This window comes from Podarcis melisellensis (assembly GCF_964234715.1).
Source record: "Podarcis melisellensis genome assembly, chromosome: 1".
NCBI lineage: Eukaryota > Metazoa > Chordata > Lepidosauria > Squamata > Lacertidae > Podarcis > Podarcis melisellensis.
In genome coordinates, this window is record NC_138528.1 from 79,708,091 (window position 1) to 79,731,304 (window position 23,214).

Genomic DNA, 23,214 nt, shown 5'->3' on the forward strand with positions numbered 1-23,214 from the left:
AGAATTAATCTGGACAGTTAGGATCCACTGTTTTGTATGATCCTGTCATAGTCTCAAGTGACTATAGAGTTGCAGCCTTGCCAGCTTTAGCACAGCTGCATTTTAATAGCCTCCATGTTCTGCCCTAGAAATTGACTGAAATTCAGTGCAAAAAGTCATGTTATTCCTATGTCCCTTATCTCCATGGGGTGTCATGGTGCTGTGGTCCATTTCTCTGTGGTAGGAAGGTCAGTCAGTGTTGCTGAATCATAAGATGAAGCGGAGCTGCTTTTAGCCCTCATCAAGCTTTTCCCTGTGAAAAACTGCTTAAAGGGGCTTATCTTATCTTCACTAGGAGGTCGCGCTGGTGAATGGCAACGCCTGACAGTAACCATGGCACGTCACCATTTTTGACAAGGCCTTCGTTAATGACTTCCACCACTTTGTGATTCCTCGCCCAAAGGGCCTGAGAAATACAAATTTGTTGTTTTTAGTAATTTTATTTACACTCTGCCTCTCTCTAGCCCCCAAAGTGGCGAACTGTAAAGCAGACAAGCCAGTACGATAAAGAAAAACACATGCACCAGTTAAACGTTTGAAGTTCTCTTTATTGCACTCTCCTATTTATCACAAAGGAAACCTAAAAGTGGCTTCCGTTCAGTGACCATGAAGTGAATTTTTAATGTAATTCAGACACGTGCTGAGTTTGAAATATGAATGTTATTAGATTATCCCAGACTTGCTGTCACCAAGTCTCATGTGGTGGTGGTATAAGAGATTTCTGTGTCCCTAATTATTGTGTGTCATTGCAATTGTATGATCATGGTTTTTTTCTTTTGAAATGTTTCTCAGTTATATTTGCAGTTAATTAATTTAGCCACATTGGGACAAGATTGCAATATGTTTCAAAATCCATCTTCTCAACATTCTCTCCATTTATTTATTTTTTAGTTCTTTTGATTATTGATTTCTTTCAATTATGTTTTAGATTCTCTATCTTGAATAAAGGTCTTAATTTTTTAAAAAAATAATGTATCAAATCTCATAACATACTATAGTTGAGCTTATTGTACATTAAAATTCCAAATTAAGATGACACAGCTTTTTTTAACCTGGAGTTTTTGAAATAATATATTTTTGCTTTACGCAGACATTGTAAATCTTTGTAAATACTTCCTGTAATGCCCTTCCATATTATTGCCATCTTGGTTTGTGTCAAATAAAGTTGACTCTAAGTACAGTACTTTGGTCAGCATGGCTTGATTATTTCTCTGGGGTCAATAACTCTTCATTGGGAAGAATAAAGGAGTCATGTTTCCAGATTTAGGAAGCTTTCTGACTTTGAGGCCAAGCAACTGGCCTGGTGGAGCAATGGTGGATAGTATTAATTGCCTTCCAGTACTTGGGTATTGTCCCCTTGTTTTTCTAACGTTGCATTTATTAAGAATGTCGATTTCTTAATTGTAGCCAGAAGTATTCATGACAACTGAATCTAGTTTAATTCATTAGTCAGGATCTGCTGATGTATCTAAAACTATATTGCTCTCAGAAGGACCATAAGTTTTCTTCCATTCCAGAAAGTTGCTTATTTCAGTTGCTTATTTTATGTAGAAGGAGATGCAGTTTGTATTACAGATTAAGGTTCAGAGACTTCTCTGCATCTACATTTTGTATTCTATGAGAATGGAAATGTTGATTATTTTCTGGATGTAGTGGAAAACATTCAGTTTGCAGTAGGTGCTCAGGAAGTAGTTCAGTGACTTAAAAGTAGCAATATGTATATAAGCCTGTGGATATTTGCCTTTATATAAAGTAACGTATCCTCATATATTGCAAGGTAGTTGATATTGGCATATTAGGTTTTAATATTTCACTTTATTGAAGAATTCTACTAAAAGAACCAAATGTTCTGCTGAGTGCATTCACTAAGCAGTAAGTTCCTGGGGTCATTATTTCAGGGGACAGGGGGAGGAGTGGGAGTTAAGCATATCTCACAAAATTATGGGTCTTGAGGATTCTGTATAATTGTGTAGTGTTAGAATGTTCATGTTTCCACTCGTTAGAATACTTATAATGGGAAAGGAGTAGGGATAACACTATAGCCAATTAGTGATTTTACTGAAGACCATTCTTGCATAATCCAGTGCTTGTTAGCTAGAATTTCAGACACATTTTACATAATTAGTTAAGAGAATTAGCTCAGTGAGAAGGCCATTCATGTACAGTTTTGTGGCTGTTGCCTCCAGTTTTCAGAGGGTAGAACAATTGCTTTGTCTGCTGAAGTTTCCATATTTAATCCCTGGCATCGCCATGTAGGATTGGAAAGAGTCTTCTCTGAAGTCCCAGAGAGCTACTGCCAGTCAGTGTAGACTATACTGAACAAGATGTGTCGATCACAGAATCAGAATTGTAAATGTTCTGACTTGGTTTAAGTCAACTTCCAAGTTCCTAGTCATCAAATGATAACCCATTTGTGGTGTTACGTTTGCACAGTGGACTTCCATTAACACATTGAATTCTGCTCATGCAGCATTGGATACAACACCGTCTATTTTAGTTGTCACTGTACCAAAGAGTGGGTTAGTCAAATATTTCCCTTATATTCAGCATGGTTTGATTAATTTTTATGCTATCTGTCACATTTTCGTTTTTTTCCCTTGAAGCTTCCTGATTTTGCTTTTCCTTAAATGAGAAAGTTCAATACATTTGTCTCTGATAGTATGTGATGTTCTAATCAGTTACATTAAAAATGAATATTTTAATATATCTTTATATATAATATAACATACTCACTATGGCTGAGATGTAAACAACATAGACACCAGTTCAGATTTCACCTTGGCTACAAGCTCAGTCACTAGGTAATATTAGGTAAGCCACACTTTTTCAGCGTAAACACCTATCTACAATCTTTGCGATAAAGACCTGTCAAGTAGGATTATTAGCAAGTTTACAATGCTTTGAACACACTATAAGCACTATATGAATGATAAGTATTACTTGAATGCTCAGGCAAAATTTATTTCACTGAAAGTGAACAGTGTAAAATACATTCAAGACATTCTAAGACCATAAATGAAATGTTCTCAGTTCAGTTTGGACACACGGCTATTGTAAATTGTAATTAAAGTTAAGCATGGATTTAGCATGTTATGCTGCCTGTCCATCTGACTCATAATCAGTGCATGTTACAACTATCTCTGTCAACTCAGCACACAACACTTAAGAGAGCTCTTACAGATCTCTTGGCCAAGACTGGGAATGCCCAGTTCCAGAGCAGGAAGGTATCTCTCTAGATACCTCAACATTTACCCAAATCAACCCAAAAATCTGTGTGCACGTACCAATGAAACCCACCTTTTCTCACATGTATGAGGTAAGAGTTCTGATATTTGGGCAAGGTGTTATTGCAATTCAGAGGCATGGTGGTTGACATGGGTGTACTTACTGGAAAGCGGGGAGAGGATTATTTTGTCAGAAAACTGACCTACCCAACTGCTACAGTGTTGAGCGCTTTTCCTCTTCTGTGATGTCTGACAGGGGTGCCTCCGAGGGCTCACTCAAGGGATTCCTCCGACTCAGTAGATGGCCGTGCCACTCCGACAGAGAATGCTGTGCCGCCGCCACGCATTGAGAAGCCTCCTGTGTTGCCTTTCTTCAACCGCCCTCCTTCTGCGCTTCCTCTCATGGGGCTTCCACCTCCACCCATACCACCCCCTCCTCTTTCCTCAAGCTTTGGGGTTCCCCCTCCCCCTCCAGGAATCCACTACCAACACCTCATGCCCCCTCCCCCTCGACTTCCTCCACACCTCACTGTGCCACCTCCTGGGGCCGTGCCACCTGCGCTGCACCTCAACCCAGCCTTCTTCCCCCCACCCAATGCAGCAATGGGGCCCCCGCCAGACACCTATAACAAGACCTCTGCAGCATACAACCACAGCAGGTGAGAGCAAGCCCATTCCCAGGAATCTGAAGGAAAAAAAATCAAAACTAAGCAGTGCAAAGAACAGTAGCTAAGCCTCTTGTTTAGCAAGGCTGCAGACCTAATTCTCCAGGGGCTTAGTTATTTAGTTTTTATGCAAAGAGTGATGGTTCGACTAGACATGAAACCACTTTCTCGTTGGTGGTAGAAAATGCCTTGCATAGCTCTAGGGCACGACAGCTGACAACTTGGTTCTTAAAGGATGCTACTTAATGTCTGCTTTGGGGAGGAGGGCAGTACCTGGTCAACCACACCTTGCTGTTTTGAAAGGCCTTGAATTGCCATGTCTATGAATAAGGAACCGTGTCATAGTTCTGCTTGAAGCTGTTTATCCTCTGTGTGTGATGGGTGTGTGTTTGTGTTCTACAGCCGGGAACTGGGCCCTTTGCCACCTCCTGTCAGTGAAGCTGAATTTGAAGATATCATGAACAGGAATCGAGCAATTTCCAGCAGTGCCATTTCCAAAGCTGTGTCTGGTGCCAGTGCAGGTAACCAGAGCTGGCTTTTGCTACATCTTGCCATTTCTCGCTCCTGGCCTCATTCTTACCATGCCGCCTTTGCCCTGTTATATTTCAGGGGACTACAGCGATGCCATTGAGACCCTGCTCACAGCCATCGCTGTGATTAAACAGTCACGTGTCGCAAATGATGAGCGGTGTAGAGTCCTTATCTCTTCACTCAAGGATTGTCTTCATGGCATTGAAGCCAAGTCTTACAGCATGGGCACCAGCAGCAGCTCCTCCAGGTGAGCTTCAGGCACAGTTATTGCCAAGTCATCCAGCTACTGTCACTCATGTTGCTGATGAGCGAGTCTCAGTTGTGCTCTGGTCCCCTTCCTGGGCTTTGTACAGCCAGGTAGGAATAAGTGCTTTTGGTAGGGGAAAGGGTCTTGTTACAGCTTGCCAGTAACTAGATACCTCATTGTTTTCCAGAAAACGGCACCGGTCTCGGGATAGATCACCCAGTCGGTCTCGTGAGAGCAGTAGGAGGCACCGAGACGTCGTCCATAATGAAGATCGGCATGAGGACTATTTCCAGGAAAGAAGCCGGGAGCATGAGCGACATAGAGACAGGGACAGAGAAAGAGACCGACATCACTGAGAGAAGTGAGAGATCTTTCCAGGGTGCTTTACCTTTCCCATCCCCTCCAGCCCCACCCAGTGTATTTTCCTTTCCGAATAGAGCACCCAAGAGTATCATCCCTCTTGTAGATGCTGGCTAGGTAAGGTTGCTTTCCCTTATGCTCTGGAAGACTTTCCATGGCATAATCTCACACTTCTCTTCAGTGAGTGGACTGGTCATGCATGGATCTTAAGCTACCAGGGCAAATACATATTGTATTGTGTTCTCCATGCAGTATGTTCTGCTAGGTAAGATTTTTCAAAAATAAGGGAGTTGTCTGCTCCCTGATTGACTTGCACTTTGAGTACATGCTTGAGCTGTTTATTTTTTAACTTTGTAGATTTTTAGTATATTCAGCTGGGCTCTAAATAACTATGTGTCTCAGGCCAACTATGCAACTTTGTTAGGGTACTTTTCCTTATTCCTTGTACTGTGACCAGTGGATTGCCGTATTTTTCGCTCCATAAGACATACTTTTTTCTTCCTAAAAGGTAACGGGGAAATGTCTGTGTCTTATGGAGTGAATGTGTGGTCCCTGGAGCCGAATTGCCCAGGGGTGAAAAGCAGATCATGATTTATTTATTTTTGAAAGAGGGAAGTGGGTGTTGAAACAAAGCTGCTGATCGACAAGCGATTGGGAGATAAGGGACGCTAACAATAAAGGAGGCTGTCTGGGAGGGGGGAGGTAAAGACAGCGAACTTGCAAGGAGAGGAGATAGGAAGACTAAAGCAATGAGGAGAGAAATTAGAAGAAAAGGAGAAGCAAAAAATTGCTCCAGCTAAGGAAAAGACACTAAGGCAAACAAGAGGGAAGGGAGTATTGAAAGGAAGCAGCTGATTGGCAAGCAATCAGGAGAGAGATAAGGGACGCTAGTGATAAAGGAGGGGGGAGGTAAAAGCCCATGGATCCTCAGGATTTTTGCATTGGGTCACCCGAAATTCACCATCAGATCACATTGCATGTCCATGGCTACAGCCTGCACCAAAAAAAATCCCGCACCCACTGTTGTGTGGGGCTGCAATGGTGCAAAAATGTGGTTACAAAGCACAGATCCACATGGATCAAGAATTTTGCATTGTGGCCACAGCATGAACCACAAAAATCATACATCCACTGTTTCGTTCAGACTTTTTTTTTCTTGTTTTCCTCTGAAAACTAGGTGTGCCTTATGGAGCGAAACTACGGTGTTTCCGTAGGTTAGAATCAGATGCCCTGGTAAATGTGTCAAGGGCCCAGTCTATATATTGCAATAAGCCATGGTTACTGTGAACTAGTAGCATGCTAATGCAAACTGCTCAGTAGCTGCCAGTTTGCTGCTGCCCTGCCATGAATGACAGCAATAATCTGATCAAGACACAATCCACAAGCCAAAATTTGTTCTTGACTTACTGACCATTGTTCAAGAGAAACAAGCTGTGATTCCAATGTGCATGTTAATGACAAGCCAATCTCCATGGCTTATTGCTCCATGCCATGGGAGAAGCGAAGTGGGAGTGCTTGGGCAGTTTTGTTTTTAAGTTTGTGCAGAAAGCTACTTTTGCCCTTCCGGATTGTATTGATTGTGTCTGAGGCTGTACCTCTGTAAGCATTAAACTCAGATTCAGTCATCATTGGTGTGTTTGATTTATGGAATCCCTGATGAGCCGAGCTATGACTCACAGACGTAACTATCTCTTTGAAGAGTTTTTACCGTCTCTGTGTTCATGTTTGCTGGTCTTGTTTGCCTTTTTGTAAAGCAAACCAATAAACCCACCAACAAATCCAACTGACTTATATTACTTTGAATTCTTAGACCTAGCATAAGGGAGAGAAATTGCAAAATAATAATAATAATAAAAATAGTTCAGATCTTTTATTTCAAGAGGGGCATCACAGACTAGTATTGGTAGAATAACTTCTCTAACTTGAAAATCAGCCAATTTTTTCCAGTGGCAATCTGCCTTGGGTGCCCTGGAATAAAAAGTGGAGTAGAAACTACAAAAATAAGTAGAACATAGCCTTGCAATCTCACCACCCTCTTTGCTTTATGAATGTGACTAGCACCTAAGGTGGCGATGAGTCTGACTTGAGAGTAAGTTTGATTCAGTGGATAAAGTGCTGAGTCTAGTCCAGTTCAACCATGAGCTAACACAAGCCTGTAGCTTTGGTTCCCTATTGCATGTGGAAATAACTCTGAATTCCCCATGGAGTTACAGTCCAGGGTTAATGGGCAAAATTCTCAACAAACCTCTTTTAAAGTGCTATAGAACTTACTAGCGTTTCCAATTTTGTTTTGTCTCTTTTTAGGAGCGTGGGAAGCATTCAGTGTTTTTATGGACTCTGATCTCCTCTCCTTAATCAAGACTAAAATATGGAGGCTTCTCCACCCCCTCCTTCCCACTGCCCTCTGCTCTTTCCGGACCCCTTGGAAGGGACTTTGCCTGCAGAACTCCATCTGGCACACCATGGTATTGGAACCTGAGCTCTGCCTGTGTGCTGTTGCTGCTGCTTGATGGAGAAGCACTGAATGACTTGGAGGGGGGGGGGTTGGTTGTCTGAGCCACCGTGACCAGGGGGCCACTTCAATCCATGGATTCTTGGACCCAAAGAGAATGGTGCTTTCCACAGAGGTCTCTCGCCTCTTTCCTTTCCGTGGCTTTTTTAGGAGCACTGGGGAAGGAGCCCATCCAGCTCGTCTCCTGCGAGAAAAACTGGTGCTTCAGCACAGTATGAGATGTCTGACCCTATTCTCCCCGGAACTCGTGTCCACGGTCCACACTGCATTGTTTTCTTAGGCATCGAGGCATCCATTCCTCCTTAAATCTGATCCTTTTTCCAAAGCAGCTTCAGTCTCGCCCTCCAGCACCGTTGTACACAGCTTAGAAAACAGTATTTCCCTGCTAGGATGGAAGGCAGGCTGGCTGCTTCTTCGGGTCACCCCTCTTCTCCCTTCCTCCTTTAGTTGCGGGAAAATGTCACCTCCTTTCTACCTGGCTTCTTCTAGAGGGGCCTCCGTTGGTCAACCAGCTCGCAACGTTGAATCTCCCTTAAAAAATAGATCTGGCTACTGCAGGTCCGCTTTCCACTGATTTGCTAACCATTTTCCTCGCTTTGTTTCATGCAATAGCTGCTCCAGTTGTAACTTCTGATGTAAACCTTTGTTTCTGGGGCCAGCCCCTCCCAGATTGCCGCCTTCCTTGTTGTAGAGGAAGTGTTGTGAACGGAGACCATAGAATGGAACGGGGCAAAGTCAAGCTGGGGCTACCTGGAAGTTACCGAATGCAGCACACCCTAAGCATTTTTAAAATTCTATGTGATGTACTTGTTGAACGTGTTGATTTAAGGTCCAGAGCTTTCCTTGGCCCCAGCCTCCTTTTAAAAGGAGTTCCTTTTTGGAGTGGTTCACTCATGAGTTTGCTTCAGATAGCACCATACCTCACTGATCTCTGGCATGCCAGTCTAGGGAGACGATTAGAGACAGTGGGAGGCGTCTCTTCACACCACCATATTTAGCCGTGTTATGTAATCGTAAGTAGGGTTTCTGGAGCCACTCTAGTCACCAGGCAGCCCTTTGAGACCAGTTGCAGCAAAAACCTGCTTGTTCGGAGCATTATGGGACAAAAGCACCTGCAGAGTTCTTGATTAAGCTCTCATCTTTGAGTTGCAACCCTTCGGGTGTTCATTTTCAGCTTTCATTGCTCCATCCTAGCCTGAGCACCCAGTTACTTAAAATCAAGGTAACACGTTACACCCTGGAATATGCAGTCTCCAGCAACTGGATCTCGGTGGTGAGGCCAAGCATCTGTTGTGTTCATGAACACTTAATGTGATTGTTCAGCTGCATGGTGAAGCCTCCCTTGTAGAAGGACCCTGTTTTGTCTCACAGAACAATATTGTGGACTAAGGCGGAGGGGGTGGTGTCTGGCAAAGGATGTTCTTGTGTGATGTGGCACCTCCTTTTGTACTGTTGATCACAGAGGTGCTCAGCTCTAAATGTGGTTTTTAAAAAAAATAAAACGGGGAAAGTTGTGTAAGCAATGGAGTGACAACTTAAACTGTAAAATATATTAAAAATTGATGATTGGAAAAGTTGCTTTTTACATAATGGACATTTTTAGTTTGTTTTGAAATAATGGAAGTAAGAAAAGAAAGAAATGGAACAACAGAAACATAGCCTTGGTTCCTCTCAACTCACCCACCCCTGTTCTTCGTGATTTGATTTGTTTGTCTTTTTCTGATAGGTTGGAAATTGTGTAATAAACTTGATGATATTGTCAATCTTTTATACTGCATTGTATGGCTTCTTTTCATTTTGTAACTATTTTGAATCCTGGGTGAGCTGTTTTCTAGAATCTCCACTAAATATGAGCAGGGGGGGATGGAAAAGAAGATAGATAGATAAGACAGGTGCCATATTTTGGCTGGGTAGTAGCCCTTGTACAGCCATGGTTTTATGTATTGCTAAACTAGTTCCAAACCCACTTTATGTACACAGATTAAAATGATTTTTTAAAAGCTTCTATCTCTCAGTCATCTCCATTTAAAGGGGAGTGTCTGGTAGCAAGCCAAGGAAAGATTTGAGACCCTTGAGAATTTCTGCCAGTGTGAAATCAGTACACTGAATGAAGATTCGATGCTCAGCATCATTTTAAGTAGCTCCTTTAAAAAATATTTGCTCTGGAAAACGTGAACAGAAATCACAGGTTTCATAAAAAGGGATAAGCATTATGCTGAACAGAGATGGGGAAATGAAGCCACGGTGGAAACAGATGAAACTCAAACCCTTTGAAAGGGGATTGTGCCTTTCGCGTGAAATTGAATATTACAGGCAAGGAAATATAATAGCATATAAGGGCTTTCTGTCTATGGCAGGAAAAGGTTCAGTTACAAGAATATTGTCCTGATTGCTAGTGGTATTCAGTGAAATGTTTCTGGGGATCATAGGCTTGCCCAGATGGTTTGTGTTTCACCTTCCTGAAGGTTTGTCATACAAGGGCATTTGCCTGTGACTGGCGGGTGAGGTGGTAGTACTTTCAGAATGCAGCTTGAGTGGTGAACAGTCTGTGGGAGGGGCTTCATGCTGAGTGGGTGGGTTTACCTGGTTGCTAGGTGATGATTGTGATCTAAGGGACCAGGATTAATCTCAAGTGAGCCCAGATAACTGGTCTGATGAATGGGTACCATTCAAGTCTCTTGTTATTCTCACCATGACATACTCACTAGAATTTGGCCTTGTTAATGCGGCCAACCGGTACCTGACTGCTGAACCTTTCCGTTTCCAGGTGGCAGCCACAGGCAAGCAACTGAAGCCTCGCCAGTTGTGGGTACTGCAGTTTGTGAGCCCACAGGGAGCTGGGGCAGCTGGCCCAGGAGAAGGGGCTGGCCAAAAGCTTCACCTGATCAGTGCACTGAAACGCTACTTGGCGGCTGACGCAAATGGAAAAGTCACCTGTGACCAGGACAAACCAGGGCCTCAGACCTTCTTTCTCTTGCATCAGTATCCAGATGGCAAGGTGCTGTCTCTCACCCAGGCACAAGCATCCTATCTCTCAAGTGTAGCTTATGTCCGATATTATCGGGCTGGAATTCTGGACAAAGAGGGTTGGGTGTGGTTGGGTGGGTGAGACGGAGGGCAGAAGGTAGGAAAACAATGCTTAAAGTTGCCTCAATAGGGCCTCAATAGGGCCTATTCCGCTATTGCCCAAATGTGGGCCTCTTGTTTTGCTTACAAATGTTTTTTACAATTAAGAGGCAGAAATGAGGGCAGAATTGAGCTTGATTTGCAGACTAGTTTGCTGTGGTGAGAAGCAGGGTCTTTTCTTAGTGTGCAAGTTTTTAGATTCTTATGGGTAAGTCCAGGCAGCAGATTCCTGTAAAGTGCATCAGGAAGAGTGTAAAATGTCCCTGGACTTCCCCCACCCCACCCCCATGGTCTCCTTGGGAAGCCAGTCACATGAGCCAAAGCTCTTTGCCCCTGTCGGCCAAACAGTATGATAGTCAGCCACTATGGGCTGAAGGGGAGAGAATGTGTTTGAATAGCTTATTTGAGTCCCTGTGCCTGGTGTATCCTTCAAGGTGCCCTAGCCACTTCCCATCCACAACTGGAAACAACTGTTGCACAATGGAACTTGGGTGATCATGGCAACTCCATAAGCCCAAAGGTGTAACGTAATTGGTGTAATGATACCTGAATGTTATTCTGCCGTGTTCTTTGCTCTCATTGAGACTGTTCCTGCTTTTCTTGTCTTGGGCAATGTAGCTGACCAGACATCCTTCCCTCCCTGCAGGTGTCCTTGCAAAATGAACAGTCCAAGCGCTACCTGGGTGGAGCAGAGGACAACGTCACTTGCTTTGCCCAGGCTGCCACCGAAACTGAAAAATGGACCCTCCACCTGGCTGTGCACCCCAATGTTGCCATGTACAACCCCAACAGGAAGCGTTATGTGCGGTGTGATGATAAAACAGGGGTGCTGCGCTGTGACCGTGACATGCCCTGGGGAGCTGAATCAGTCATCACTATCTACTATGATTTCAGAGGTGGGTGGTGGCATTTTCCTATTTTGTTTTCAATTGATATGTGCATTTTTCTCTCTAATACTGTAACACACATCTCCCCCCCCCCTTTTTGGGGGGAGCGTGTTAAAGAAGCAAAAAATTCTGCTGTAGGGTTTCTCACACACAGACACAGTTGCAGATGAGGACTTATAGCTACCATACTAACAAGAAAGTTGCTTCTTCTGAACTAAGGATTGTTTAAAGTTTTCTGTTATCCTCTCCAACTATGGAGCAGACACCTGGGGTAAGTCTGAACACCTGGAAAGACTTGAGAAATTTGAGAGATGGAGAAAGTCTGTACCGGTCACAGGCTTTCTCCTCTCACAGTGAGAAAGTTGCTACTTTATTCTACAGATGTTTGTCTGCTTGTGATTTTACCTATACATGAGGATTTCTAAGTGCTACAGGTGGGTGGGGTGGCCTGGGAAGGCAGTAAGTGCTTCTAAGTGGAAGGTCTTAATTCAAAAAGTTTGAGTGACACTGCCTTATTTACACATCTCTATCCAAAAGCCACCCAAGAACCTTCTAAGATAGTCCTCTGTTATTGATGTGTGAAAAAGTTCAGTTTGAGTCATTTGCATCTCCTCCAATAGGTCTGGAGTCCAATGGTGAGAGAAGGCAATTTTCCCCATACATACCAGGTGAATTCAAATTCTGTTTACCCAAGAAGTCACTGTGGCTGGCAGGAATTTTGGTTTCCTTAACATCATTAATTAGCTTGGGTAATTCTTAGAACTACTAATTGCCCTATGCAAGACTTTCTGGTAAGTTAGACACCAGTGCAAACTTTCCAAATAAGACAAGAAAGGGAATTGTCTGTACAGAGAAGTTTCCAAGTGCAAATCCTCTTTCCTGACCGTATTAATGTTGGAGGTTCCCCACTCTCTCACACACACTTTTAAGTGAAATTGCACACTAGGCTAAAGAATCTAATACAACCAGTTTTTAAAACACACATGTATTATGGATAAAGGTGTGTATTAGTGCAGATGAGAACATTACTTCAATCCCAATCTCAGCCTGCATGTGCCCATGGCACATCTCACTATACCTGGGTTGGGGCAATGGCCTCTAGCTTTATCAAGCACACACATAAACCCCCAAAGTAACTATGCAAGAAAAATAGGGTGTAATCTACGAGGAAACAAATGCAGTGTCAGCACCACCAACGCTGTACAAAGCTGAGACCCAATGAACGTCAACTTGCCCATCAGAACAAAGCACAGGGGGCTGTTTACACACATGTACAAATGATATATGAGATTCTGGGCAAGGGAAATACAATGGGAAATGTTAAGGGCGAACAGGACTAGGGTACTCTAAAGGGTTGGTGTTTGGAACTGCAGGCAGGGTGGGCCTGTGTGGCAATTCTGCAGTGAAACAAGCATCAACTCTGATGCTACTTTGTAAGACAGTTGATTTGAAGATTGTTTTCCAGGACTAAACATCAAGCTGCTGTCAACCTCTCATTTCTCTCGCCTTTGTCTCCAGCAAAGAAGTATGGATTGAGGAATGGGGCTGGCAAACTGTTGGCTTCCAATGGCTCACTGGTGCCAGATGTTACCCCACAAACGTTGTACTCCCTGGAGGTGCATGGCGGCTTGGTCGCTCTGCGGGATGAGGAGGGAAAGTACTTGACTGGGCGAGAGGGTAGCATGAGAACCGTAAAGATGGACAAACCTGGACGGGAGGAACTCTTCAGCATGGAATCTAGCCCTGCCCAGGTCTCTATGCGCTCTTCTTCTACTAACAAGTTCATTTGCTGCAGGCCAGGTAAGTCAGGAGAAAACAGCACTATCTATATTGCATTGCACTTTGTGAAGCCTCTGAAGCTGATTGGCTGTTCCTGTCTGATGAGATAGAATGTTTGTGATCATTCCACCTGCTCGGAAAATGAGGCACAGTGGTAGTCCACATTCTGCAAGCAATGGGGCAGTTGTCAGTTTGGTTGGGTAAAACTGAGATAAGACTGACTCAGGAGGCAGGGTGAAGGCTGGGAGGAGTTCTTAGAAGGTAGGTAAGCTTAGATGCTGGGACATCAGAGGCAAGATGGATGAAGAGAGCGTGCAGAAGTAAGAAGCAGGAAAAGTGCACATACAATTGAAGTAGCAAGGATCCAGTAAGATTACGGTCCCTGAAAAAACCCACAGCATTTCTTATTAAAAGTGGTGTGACAGAAGTGCTAGGGAAGCTTGCACGTGACGTTTTGTGCTCTTAAACCAGCCTGCCTCCAAAGATAAAGATAGGAAGGTCCAAATGATCCTAGGTCAGTTGACACACAGACAGTGCCCTCATTCTCTGCACGATGTTTTCCTCTTTCAATCCACAAAACACTGATTTCAGCCTGCAAGGAGTGGGCAATGGCATATGTAGGAATGCTAACTTAGGGTGTTTCTTCCCTGCCCCCTGCAGGTGCTGATCTCTACGCCAATGCTATGGCTGTTGGCAACACAGAGATCTTCCAGGTGCTGTTTGATGACACCACAAAGAAGGTCTGCTTCCGCAGCCACAGCGGCGCATATATGTCCTTGGTGAGTGTGCCTGCCACGCGTTACGAGGAACAGCAGTGATCAGGCAGGACCTAACTATGTTTCCTAACTACGGAGAAGGACGGCAGCTCGTAGGTGGTAGAGCACCTGCTTTGCATGCAGAAAACCCCAGGCTTTTTTCAGCCACAGCCACTCATTCCAGTCTTGTCCCCAACCTCCTTCCGACTATATTCTACAATGAGCAACACTGAGACTAAGGAGGGAGGAAGCTGACAGGCAGTCCCACCCCACGACTGGTTGTGAGAATGTGGGGACTGATCAAAGGCAGAGTGAGGATGGTAGGGCAGGGCCCCTTTTGCCCAAGTGGATCAGCCTCCACTGGATACATCTGTGCCCAGATTGTGGTGCACCAACTCAATCTGGAATTCTTTTAAATGTGAGCAAGGAGGTGGGTGAGCTGCATCCTCGACACTTGGCTGCGAGCATTCACAAAAATTGTGGCCTGGTTCAAAAAACAAAACGACTTAAGCTTGAAACTTGATGTAGTAGAGGCTTTGCCACCTCAGGTGCTCACCAACACTCCCCAGATGAAGAAGATATATCTGCGCCGTGTGTGTATTAATACAGAAAGGCAGGCTGCAAATCAAGAGGATAATAATATAGCAAGCAGGGAACTGATAAAAGGAGGCTTGTTAAATAGCAGTAGATAGCTCTTGGTCCTGGACTTGTTTGTTAATGTTAGTAAGGACTGTCTCAGTCCTTTTCCAAAACATTTTTGTCAACTTTAGTGTGTGGGGGGGGGGAGTTACTCTATTCTACAAAGCAAAGCAGGGCATTATACACAATCCTCCTTGTGGAAAAGTGAAAAATTGTTTTTTGTACACTGAGGATGGAGAACCTGTGGCTCTTGAGTTGTTGTACTCAAATGCCTATTGTCCTTGATCATTGGCTGGCAGTTATTACTCCAACATCTTCAGGGCCTCAGGTTTCTCATCCCTGCCACAGATGAAATATGTAAGAGTGCAGTAGGAATGCACAACTTCCTGAACAACCTCTTAAGAGAAAGCTAACTGCTTAAGCCTGGAGGGCTGGAGACATCTTTTTCAGGTCTGCTATTCACTTACCTGGGAGTAAAAAAAGATGATCTTCTGGCTGCATTGTTGTTCATGGTGTGCACATACACTATCTGCTATGGACCATGGTCAGAAATTTTACAGACTTTTGTTGTGCTTCAAAACTTATACTGTCTACATCTAACATACCATTTAGAAATCTTAATAGTTTGGCTTCAGTCTGGGCTATGGTTCACATAGTGCAACTTGAAGTGTGAAGTCAACAAGAAAGTGGCTTTGAATAAATCCAAGGTCCACCACCATCCCTATCTTGCTGATGCTAGAAACCCTCCACTTTTGGAGGTAACTACTGCTGGATGCGGGTGGCGCTGTCGGTTAAACCACAGAGCCTAGGACTTGCTGATCAGAAGGTCGGCGGTTTGAATCCCCACGATGAGGTGAGCTCCCGTTGCTCGGTCCCTGCTCCTGCCAACCTAGCAGTTCAAAAGCATGTCAAAGTGCAAGTAGATAAATAGGTACCGCTCCGGCGGGAAGGTAAACAGCGTTTCCGTGCGCTGCTCTGATTCGCCAGAAGCGGCTTAGTCATGCTGGCCACATGACTGGGAAGCTGTACGCCGGCTCCCTTGGCCAATAAAGTGAGATGAGCGCCGCAACCCCAGAGTCTGTCATGACTGGACCTAATGGTCAGGGGTCCCTTTACCTTTACTGCTGGACTAACCTCCCTGGTATTGAGATGCTCATGCATTGCTGTACTCTTGTGTTGCATCACCCACCACAATGGGATTCTCAGTCTTGATGCAGCACCCAATACCTTCCACTGAAAATATATCAACATGGATCTCAGAATGTAGCTGATAAAGGGACTGCAGCAGGAGGTTTCTATCAGACAAAGTTAGCTGAAAGCACAAAAAGCACTTTCCAACGAATGCATCCTGTCTTTTGCAGGGTCCTAATGACTGTATTAACAGCAATACTAAACAGGACAGGAATGTCTGGTTCGACATCCAGTACCAAGACCAAAAGGTGTGTCTCCGCATAGCAGACAAGCAAGTGTCCATGCGGCCCAATGGACAGCTCCTGGCAATTCCCAAAGCTGCAGGTACAAGTTGGTAGAGAGCTTCTCTTAGGGTGGGAAGAGAGACTGCACACTGCACACTGCCAGCTGAAAATTAGTTTTAGGTAGTTCTAGGGGAAAGGGAAAGGGAAGCGACAGCCTTGCCCTAAGTTCCTAGATAGCCTTCTAGAGGAATAATGTGGGGAAAGTGTATGCACAGAAACCAAGCTGTCCCTGGATATAAAATTGGAACATGGGGAGCCAACCTTAAGCTCATCCCATGAAATGGCTTTTTAGACACCTCAAGGGCTTCTTGTTGGAAACCAGCAACCAAAACTTTCATAATCTTGCTCCTGCAAGGTGGAATGAGTTCTGTTTACACTCCCTTCCTTACACTTTGGAGTAGCTAACATCACTACAAATACAGCCTAGATGAAAGAGAAAAAAACACCCTAAGACTCACTAAAACACTGCCCCTCTGTGCATATAATTCTGGCCCCCAGAACTGCATACCAAGTAGGTTGACACTGCTTCTGTAATATGATCTGGGAAGCAGTCAGAGAATGAGTTCCAGTTTGGGGAAAACCACCACCAGAAATAGCTGTGCAGTTGTTGTCCATAGTGGTTACTTGAATGAACTTTGGGGCAAATGTCACTGACAGTAGAAATCGGGATAAAACCCAAGGGAAGAACAGTATTTGAAGTCCAAGCCATTAAAAGCTTTCTGTGCCATAAGCAGCACCTTGAATCAAGTCAGAAAGACTAGAGGGAGACATTGTGAATTCTGGGCCCCTGTTACAACACGCAGCCTGGCTTCTCAGTGTGGGGCGATTTCTCCTGATCTTTAGCACTGAGGTTGACTTTCCCTGGGGAGCTGATTCCCTCTTGAGAGCAAAAGGAAGGGTGGCAAAAGAGTTCTCTTTGAAAGCCAGGTGCGGCCAATGCTAAAGGTTTCCCTTGTACCTTCAGGGAAGAGTGAAGATTTCCTGCTGGTGCTGGTGAACCGGCCACTGCTTGTCCTGCACAGTGATGCCGGCTACGTGGGTCTGTGTTCTGACATGAGGAAGTTGGAAGGGAACTGCGTCAGCTATGTTGCCAGCAGCCTGTCGCTCACCGAGGAAGGCTACTACAACTTCCAAGTTGGTTAGTATGTTTCCAGGTGGGACTAAGTATATTCCAAGGGGTTGGGGTCTCCTAGTATCTGTGTTGCGAGAGAAACATGACCTACTCATAAATGGGAGCTGCCATCAAAGGATTTTTATAAAAACAAGCCTAGTTTATACGTAGCCATAAGAGGGAGCCAAAACTTGCTTTCCCAAACCAAAACAATGCAAGAGAGCGCATCATCACTATTTCCCCCCCTTTGCCATTTGTTTTGCTCCATGACCCCTGGACAATAGTTTCCTAGGCCCAATTAAGGATAAACTACTGTTCAGGTTGGATGGCCATCTGTCATGGTTGATTTAGCTGTGATTCCTGTGTTTCAGGGCGTTGGACTAGATGACCCTTGGGTCCCTTATTATTCTAGGTGTCGGTCATGTTTTCACTTTATACATGGTTTCTTTCTAAACCATACCTAGTATTGCCATGACAAGCACATCCCAATTACCTGTGATTCTTTTACCTCGTAAAAGTCGGAGAGATCCAAGAGCTGGTCTTGCCACGCCTCTACCTTCCCTGACCCTCACCCTTCCTTCCACTAATTCTGCCACTTGACTTGCAGGCAGCAAGTACTGGGCTCTGGATAACGATGGACAAATCTTGGTAAACAGTGACCGTCCCAGCAATTTCACCATCCAGTTTGCATCCTCCAGCTGCCTGATCATCAAAGCACCCAACAACAAGTTTTTTGTGGCTGAGCAAGGAGGCCGACTATGGGCAGGGGCTTCAGACGCATCTGGAGCAACACTGTTCCATTTCTGAGAGCATCTGACCTTGCTCTTCCCACCAATAAACTTTTTCTGTGTGGGCTTACTTCATGCTTATCTCAACTGATGCCCAATTGGCCCATGTGTTGGACCTCTTGGAAATGACCCTTCCTCCGTAGATCCTCCCTCACACAGGGCATACTTGAACTCTAAATGAAAGCTCTGCTACCTACAGCAGACCCAAGCCAGGACCCTTTCATGTGAATTTCCTTATGCAAAAACTTTCTGTGCCTATGAGGTCCCTTCTGAACTGCCTTCATGCAGCTAGGATGATTTGCAAAGCCTCAGTTATCTTAAAGATGTGTACCTCTCTTCAGCCCAAGAGGGGTTCCCCATGCTTCTAGGAGCACTGTTGTTCTTCCAGCGTACCAATGTTTGTCTGAAGCTCCACATAGCTACAGTAGTTTAAAAATAAATATTTATTCCAAGGATGCAGTAGAAAACCAAGTATCACAAATTATCAATACACACCAATAACAACACTGATTTGGGGGGAAGCGGCACAAGGCCTGCTGCCCTTATCCCTACCCCCATTCAGGAAGAGGGCACAGGAGGTAACACAACAATTAGGGAGGATGAGCAAGACTGCCCTCCTGAGTCACTGCACACATGCTAGAGTCTTGAGTTGTTAGAATGTACCACGCTGGGGAATTCAGAGGACACACCAGCTGCAGGCAAAGTCTGATTATTAGGTGGCATTCACTGGCCCATAGTCTTTTGACTTGCGAGAGTCAATTACCCAAGGTACAACGTTGGAATGGATCAATCAGCGCCCTCCAGGAGGATTGCAAGCTTAGTTAGGGTGGGTGGGTCTGTCATCTCATGAAAACTGTTTCCAGACACTGGAGACCCTGCTAATGGTGCTCTACCTGAATGAGCTTGAAATGAGAAGTTGAGCCGCCTTCTTTCAGCTTATTGGGGGAATTGGACCCACACCTCATCTTGTTCCAGCCACAGAAATGGAGGGTTCATGCAGCCTCTCTCCAATCTGAAGAGCACACGGTTCCATACATTGCAGCCCACAAAGGTTCTCAGTAAGAGTCCAAGCTGCAGAAAATAGAGAGCGAAACGTGAGGATCTTAGAAACAGCGACGGCAAATACCTCAGCCTTCTTACCCAATTTACAGTGGAACAGACTGAACACCTATTCCAAGGATGGGGAACCTGCAGCCCTCCAGATGTTGGAATCCAACTCCCACCATGGCCAATAGTCAGTGATGATTGAAGTTGTCTAGCAACATCTGGGGAGCCCATGTTCTATTCCATTGATTCCCCTGTTTGAAGAAATAATCCAACCAACATAAATATATGATAAGCCACCTGTGCAATTTAGCATTACATCATTGAGCCTGAATCAATCAGAAAAAGAACGTCAAACTTGCATGTTCTCCCACAACAGCCAAGGAGGACTTCAGCAGGATTTTATGTTCTCTATTTAATTCTACTTTTAAAGAATCCTAGCTTAGCATTATGTCTGAACTAGGAATCCTGGTTTAAAACTCTGGTAAGTGCCATAATAAATCAACTTCACACTATGGGTTATGAATTTGGCTTCTTAAACTGATCAGAGTTACAGTATACCAATTTCCAGAGAGTATAACAGAAAGGTTTGCATTCAACACAGCGCTAAGAAGAAAAATTTCTCCTTGTGCAATTGAACATTTTCCCCACCTGCATGCCCCTTAAATCTGCTCTGGGAATGGCATAGGGCACAGAAGTCCCACTGTACTAATATAATCCTTGCACTAATGTGGATACTTGGTTGAATATTGTCCAAGGCTAAGCTAACACATTTATTACAGCTTAAGCTAGTCCATGAAAACTTATGCCATAACTAATTTGATGCTTTTTAATGTGCCACAGGACTTTTGTTGTTTTAAACCAGGATTCTTGGTTCCAACATGATGCTAAATGGGAATTTAAAAGTGAAAGTAAATCCTTCCAAGTCCTCCCAGCCATAAAGGAAGAGGATATGGGGACTCACACACGAGCCTGAAACTTCACTTAGCACTAAACCCAACATTACCAGTCAGTGTCTTAAAAAACAAAATCTAATCAATGCACATAAAAAAATATTTCCATAAAATACCATAATGGTAGGCAAGTAAAGTACCTGGAGAAGGCAGCCAGAGTGAGAACACCCAGTAACAGCTCCACAGCATAGAAGAGGAGGAGGATAGCATTAAGGATGGCCTCCAGCCGCAGAGCATAAGTCTGCAGCAGCAGATAATAGGCTGCCATCACTGCTGCTGGAAAGGTTAAAGCCAGACTGATAGCAAGTGGCACTTTCCGTTGACAGAGGTTCCCTTTTGAGCCTGCCGTACACAGCAAATATGAAAAAGAAAATGCATAGACCTGTTCAGCATAAAAGCCACAATATTTGGAATCTGAGGGCACAAAATGAATAGTTCTACTTTTCAGGGATCAGTTCTCATTTAACTAAATAAGTTAAAAAATTGTCCAGTAGCACCTTTGAGACCAACTAAGTTTGTTCTGGGTATAAGCTTTTGTGTGCATGCACACTTCTTCAGATACACTGAAACAGAAGTCACTAGACCTTTATATAGAATGGGAGGTGGGGTGGGGTATTTCTCGGAAGGGTAGTAGGAGATGGGTGATTGGCTCAATGGGTATGGTAAACCTGTTGACGACTGTGAACAATTTTTTATTTTTTTTTTAATTTTTTTTATTATTATTTATTTCAACTGCATCAGACCAACACAGCTATCTACCTGAATCAAGAATCATTTAACTGAGAATAAGGTTTTGCATTTAACATTTGTACTGTAGTTCATAAGCTAGTCTCAGGTCAGGAAGGACAGTCAGACTGGATGAATGGGATCTCATATTTCCGCCCACATAATGTTGTCTTGCCTCCTACCTACTCCCGAATTAGGGAATGTACCACAGAGCCCCTTTTTCAGCCTTTGGGCATCATTTCATTGGAGGCACCTATTCCAGTTCAGCAGAATAATTAGGAAGGCCTGGAATGATGGGAGTGAAGGCACTGTCAGCAATTTACACTCTGCTCAACTACTCTACTCTCAAACACCTTTGCTGTTGGAGAAGCAGAATTTATCAATGAGTGAACCACAACAACAACAACAATAATAAATTTTATTCATATCCTGCCCATCTGGCTGGGTTTCCCCAGGAGTCATCTTTTCAGGTCAAGTGCCATCAAAGATGCTCACAAAATGGCAGGTGAGTGCACTACTCGTAAGAACATTTTTATTGAATACTCACCAAAAAATATCCGGGTCACTTCAATCCCAAGATAGAGAAAAAGCATAATCAGGTCCAAAGCCAAATTGGCAGAGGGGTAGGGCAACAGGAGTCCTAAGTGGGTGCAGAAATGGACATATGCATTAAGAGAACAGCAGAGCAACAAACACTGGGACATGGATGGTTCTGAAAAAGGCTGTGAACTCTCAAGCAGCTAGGTGAGAAATAAATAATTACACTATCCACTTTGTTCTTTCACTTTCTTCAGGTGAGAGCCACAAGGTAAATGCGTAAAAAAAACCTTCTGCAGGCAACCCAAACACATCATCCCTTCAAAGACTCACCTTTATAGACAAATATGAAAATCTCCAGCAGAAAATATGTTGCGTAATACCAGCCATTCAGGAACAGGAGAATCTCCAGAGGGGTGGAGGAGAGCTGGCGATCTAGGGGGTGAAACGAGAACATGATTATCTATGGGGTACACATTTGTTGTTCCACTCTCATCTTCTCTCAAAGAGGAGCAGTACAAACTTTCTTGAGAGACTATATAAGGGTTCATGTACAATTCATCTTGTCCCCCTGCTTTCCAGCAGAATCAGAGCCAATGGCAATTCTGGTTTTCCCAGGACTGCCATTTGTTCCAATCTATCCCAAGGTGGGTTTTCCCTCGGAAAGGAGCAGGGCAAAGGGTGTGAGTCAAGCAGAAACTGCTGCTAAGAAGCCAAGCAGCAATGAGAAGGTCTCAGTTCTGTTCTAAACTCAGTCAACAGAGACCGGTGCGAGGTGAAGATTGTCAAAATGGAAGCCCTGAGATGACAACAGCCATTAGGGGACGCCAATATTTGTACTGGGTTGGACAAGGACAGAAAACACAAGCCCTGTGTGCAGCCACTCTCCATTTCCCCTTTCTTGTATTTGCACTGGACGCTGTGAGCTCAAAATTGGGATGCTGCGGCCTCACCAGCTTAGCGTGGAACCTCAGCACATGGTCTAACATACCTCAGGCAAAGGGAAACCAACCAGCAGCAGAGAATAAAAACCCTAACCCACCGATCTGAACCCCTTGGGAGGGTCCAAAACCCCCTATTTGGGCAGCTTTATGCTAGGAGTGGGTTGCGAAGGGGCAGCCTCCCGCAGGACGTAGTGCCGAGTCTACCACCCTCCTCTGGCAGGATGGTTTTTCTGAGGGAGCTCAGCGCGAGGGTGAGCCAAGAGGCCCCGCACCAGGCTCTGGGGACCCGCGGGCCACTCTGCCTCCTTCCCCTTCGCTCCGGCTATTCCTCCCGCCTGGGGAGCGCTTGGCGGGATGCCGTCGGATCCCCGCCGTCGCTGCCGGGCTGCAGCCGGAGCCCGGTTCCCGTCCCTGCTGCAGGGCTCGGGGTGTCCTGGGCGGCGGGACGGGCGAGCGGGGTGGGAATCAAGAAGAGCCGAGCCTTCCACGGGGATCAGTCGCGGTCACGTGACCTCGCAGCCCCCAGGACCCTAGAACGCTGCCTGCCAGGATCCCGACTTACTGCGAGGCGCCATCTTCCATCGCCATGGAAACCGCTACGCAGGAAACCCACTTCCGGCGGAGCTCACGGCACGGAAGCGGGAGAGGGCGGAGTGGCGCGCAGCGTTCGCGGAGGCAGAAAGGTCTGGGTTGGCGAGGCGCGCGCTCGCTCCCTCGCTCCCAGCACGTTAGACCGAATGGACGCAGAGCAGAGCCGCTCTATCCCTCGCCTCTTTGTGCCGGAAGACCCGTTAGAAAGGCAAAAAGCTCCATGCGCTACCGGATATCAGAGCCGCGTCTCTTTGGGGCGGAGGCCCAGATTCCGAGCGGGG

At 45.0% G+C, this 23,214-nt stretch overlaps 3 protein-coding genes across 10 annotated transcripts in view; 2 read left to right on the forward strand and 1 right to left on the reverse strand.

Annotated features, from left to right (window-relative positions):
• Window positions 1-9,346, forward strand: part of CPSF7 (cleavage and polyadenylation specific factor 7) — a 22,415-nt gene extending 13,069 nt beyond the window's left edge. For all 4 annotated transcript variants that reach the window (XM_081930848.1, XM_081930847.1, XM_081930850.1 and 1 more), the window contains 5 exons: window positions 3,520-3,922; window positions 4,331-4,449; window positions 4,538-4,706; window positions 4,894-5,067; window positions 7,371-9,346. In XM_081930848.1, coding sequence (XP_081786974.1) covers window positions 3,520-3,922; window positions 4,331-4,449; window positions 4,538-4,706; window positions 4,894-5,062 — 860 coding nt within the window. In that variant the 3' untranslated portion in view covers window positions 5,063-5,067; window positions 7,371-9,346. The remainder of the gene's footprint in view (window positions 1-3,519; window positions 3,923-4,330; window positions 4,450-4,537; window positions 4,707-4,893; window positions 5,068-7,370) is intronic.
• On the reverse strand, window positions 567-23,023 carry TMEM216 (transmembrane protein 216). Of its 4 annotated transcripts, none has more exons than XR_014173266.1 (5): window positions 21,732-21,870; window positions 21,409-21,501; window positions 20,276-20,477; window positions 19,032-19,209; window positions 567-2,661 (listed from the first exon to the last, which is right to left on the reverse strand). XR_014173266.1 is itself a non-coding variant. In XM_081931320.1 (5 exons), the coding sequence occupies exons 1-5, from the start codon at window positions 22,915-22,917 to the stop codon at window positions 19,194-19,196; spliced, it is 426 nt and encodes a 141-aa protein (XP_081787446.1). In that variant the 5' UTR covers window positions 22,918-23,023; the 3' UTR covers window positions 18,563-19,193. The 4 variants fall into 4 exon arrangements, 2 of the variants coding, with proteins under 2 accessions (XP_081787446.1, XP_081787445.1); XR_014173267.1 differs by lacking the exon at window positions 567-2,661 and adding an exon at window positions 17,417-17,435; XM_081931320.1 differs by lacking the exon at window positions 567-2,661 and adding an exon at window positions 22,905-23,023 and having other exon boundaries at window positions 18,563-19,209; window positions 21,732-21,833.
• LOC309380580 (fascin-like) lies at window positions 10,152-18,208 on the forward strand. Of its 2 annotated transcripts, XM_081930723.1 has the most exons (8): window positions 10,152-10,576; window positions 11,351-11,600; window positions 12,212-12,259; window positions 13,110-13,391; window positions 14,031-14,149; window positions 16,126-16,279; window positions 17,204-17,377; window positions 17,958-18,208. In XM_081930723.1, the coding sequence occupies exons 1-8, from the start codon at window positions 10,271-10,273 to the stop codon at window positions 18,155-18,157; spliced, it is 1,533 nt and encodes a 510-aa protein (XP_081786849.1). In that variant the 5' UTR covers window positions 10,152-10,270; the 3' UTR covers window positions 18,158-18,208. The 2 variants fall into 2 exon arrangements, with proteins under 2 accessions (XP_081786849.1, XP_081786850.1); XM_081930724.1 differs by lacking the exon at window positions 12,212-12,259 and having other exon boundaries at window positions 10,155-10,576.
• Window positions 23,024-23,214: the final 191 nt, after the last annotated feature.